At 38.1% G+C, this 3,121-nt stretch overlaps 1 protein-coding gene across 1 annotated transcript; it reads left to right on the top strand.

Moving 5' to 3' along the window:
• Positions 1-733: 733 nt before the first annotated feature.
• LOC133791560 (secreted RxLR effector protein 161-like) lies at positions 734-1,603 on the top strand. The gene is made up of 3 exons (XM_062229482.1): positions 734-766; positions 854-973; positions 1,289-1,603. The coding sequence occupies exons 1-3, from the start codon at positions 734-736 to the stop codon at positions 1,601-1,603; spliced, it is 468 nt and encodes a 155-aa protein (XP_062085466.1).
• Positions 1,604-3,121: the final 1,518 nt, after the last annotated feature.

Below are 3,121 nucleotides of genomic sequence, written 5' to 3'. Positions count from 1 at the left end.
GTTTCGAACCCTAAATCTAGTGCGGGAACTTCATTAGATACTAACAATGCAGGCACAACAATAAATTACCAATCTGAGATACAACAAGAAACACAAGATCACCAAGGACCTGATACAGATAAAGTGAAAGTAGCTCAAAAAGAAACAACTCCAGATAATATTTTTCAGGTGGAATCTACACTAGGAGTACAACAAGAAACAGACACTCTGGCTGACTATCAATTAGCAAGGGATAGAGCTCGAAGGACACCCAAGCCAAATCAGAAATTCAACTTCAACGTATGGGAAAAAGTATTAGCTTACGCTTTTTTTAGTGCAGTGGGACTAAACATGGCTAAACCAGTTACTTATGAAGAAATAATAAATTGTAAAGATTCAGAAAAAAGGGTTAAGACAATGGAAGAAGAAATGAGTTCATTGAATAAGAATCAGACCTGGAAGCTAGTAACTAGATCTAAAGGAAAAATCATTGTGGCCTGCAAATGGCTGTACAAGTTAAAGGAAGGAAAAAATAAAAAGGAGCCAATAAGGTTTAAAGCCAGACTAGTGGCGAAAGGGTTCACTCAGAAAGAGGGTAGACTTCACCGAAATATTTTCTCCAGTTGTAAAGTACAAAACTATAAGAATCATGTTGTCCTTAGCTGCGCAATCTAACTTGGAAGTGGATCAGATGGATGTAACTACGACTTTCTTACATGGGAAACTAGAAGAAGACATTTACATGGAGTAGCCCATGGGATTCAAAGCTAAAGGAAATGAGAATCTGGTATGTAAACTAATCAAGCCATTATATGGGCTTAAGCAATCCCCTAGACAATGGAATAAGAGATTTAATTCTTTCATGAACAAAAAGGGATTCACTAGGAGCTACTATGATATGTGCTTGTATTTTAAAGGATCAAAATTAGATGATGTGATCTACCTACTGTTATATGTGGACGATATGCTTATTATAAGTAAGGAAAGGTCAAAGGTAAATATGATAAAGGGTTGGCTTAAAATTGAATTTGAAATGAAAGGTCTAGGGGAGGCTACCAAGATCCTAGGTATCAGCATCAACAGAAACAGAGAATAAGGAGTACTTACATTATCTCAAGAAGACTATATTGAGAAAATCATTGAGAAATTCTCAATGAAAGGAGCTAAGACAACTAAGAAACCTATGACCAACCAGTACCAACTAAGCAAAGATCAATGTCCCAAAAGTCAAGCAGAGACAGAAGATATGCAGGATGCCCCTTATTCTAATGTTGTTGGATCCATAATGTACCTAATCTGATGCACTAAGCCTGACCTTACTTATGCCATTAGTGTACTCAGTAAATACATGTCTAACCCTGGAAGAGAACACTGGAATGCAATGAAATGGGATTTCAGTTACCTAAAAGGATCTACTGATACTGGTCTTAAGTTTACTAAGAGACCAAACAACACCCTAATAGAAGGATACAGTGATGCAAATTATGCTGGAGATAGAGATAGTAGAAAATCTACCTCAGTCGATTTCTTTCTACTTGGAGGTAATTGTGTGAGTTGGAGGGTTCAACTACAACTTGTGGTTGTCCTATCTACTACTGAATCTGAATATGTATCCATTACATAAGCCATTAAGGAAGCAATTTGGATCAAGGGATTAATGGAAGAATTGCAGCTAATTAGAGAAGAACCTATAATCTATTCAGATAGTCAAATTTACACTTGTGCGAAAACTTAGTATTTCACGACAGGACAAAACATGTTGAGATTAAGTATCTTATATCACGGAAAAGGTAACTGTAACACCCCAAGTTGCTAATAAGGTTTAGGACCTTGATTAGTATGCCTGGAGGGCAATAAGTGAATTAACATGATAATATATGAATTTGAATGAATATGTGATTAGAATGCATGTTTAGGTGGAATAAATATGCATGTGGACCCCGTTTGTATGTTAGGGGTAAATTGGTAATTTTGGCCCGCTGAGGGCATAAATGTGATAATTGTATTATGTGATTTGCACCACGTGGGTGTGGTGATATTAATGTGATGCACGTGCCGAGACGGTCCTAGGGAGCTAGTTAACTTAAAAGTCACAACGGGATTTTATACCCGGCTCGGGAGGAGCCTAGGGGTACTTTGGGAATTTTGTAAGTTGAGTTGAGAATTAGTGGTTAATGGTTATTGGAGATTGAGTAACCTGAGTAACCATTAATAACTATTGAGAGTAACAAGTTTAGATGAAAGAAGTGGTAGAATTGTAAGAAAGTAGGAATGACAGAAAGGGCCTTGAGGTTTGGTTAGAAGGGGAAATAGATGGAAGGGCAAAGTGGTCTTTTGGCAGGGATTTAGATTACTTCAGCTAAGGGAAAGATCATTCACATTATTTCACTTGGGCAATTCAATTTGTGCTGAAAGAAAAAGAGAATTAAGGGCAAAAAGGAAGAAAGGAAGGGAGTTGGGAATTCTGAGATTTAGGAGAGGAATCAAGGTGATTTGAAGCAATTGAAGCCAAACAAGAGTCAAGATTGGTCAGAGGTAAGCTTCATCTCTGGAATCTTTGTGTTTTTAGTAATTTTCTATAGAATTTAGGTTAGAATTGAAAAATGGTTTGTGGCTGGCTTGTTTGGGAATTCAGCTTGTGAAATCAGAGGGCATAGCTTGGAGCTGGAGTCAAGGGAGCTTAAGGTTGAATTCTCCACTTGAGGTAAGGATTCTGTGCAATTATGAAGTTTGTTTCTATTGTGGCTTAAGGAATTTGAAGTATGGTTTAGGTTTTTGTAGGCTTTGGTCTGAATTTCTAAACTTACTGGTTTGAACTATTGAAATTTGGAATCAAGTGTGATTTATGGGAGTGATTATGTATCTATACTTGTGGATGATATTTAAAGGTTGTTAGATGGTTTATCTGGAGTTTTAAATTGGTTTTGGGGTTTATATATGTGTTTGGGTTGAGTAGGAGGTGTTTTGGCTCGGGAAAAATGCAGGGGAAAACCTAGATTTCTGGGTTCGCGAAGGGGCGCCGCGGCACGAGGCTGCTTCTGGGCTGGGGGATGCTCTCTGACTTGCTGGGCGCCGCGGCGCTAGGCTATTTTCAGAACAAGGAATTTTGCAATTTTGGGCTTTTGCTCTGGGGGTTCGAGGG

This window comes from Humulus lupulus, chromosome 7 (assembly GCF_963169125.1).
Source record: "Humulus lupulus chromosome 7, drHumLupu1.1, whole genome shotgun sequence".
Classification (NCBI taxonomy): Eukaryota; Viridiplantae; Streptophyta; class Magnoliopsida; order Rosales; family Cannabaceae; genus Humulus; species Humulus lupulus.
The sequence above is the reverse complement of the archived record's forward strand: the minus strand, read 5'-3'. Positions and strand labels throughout refer to the sequence as shown.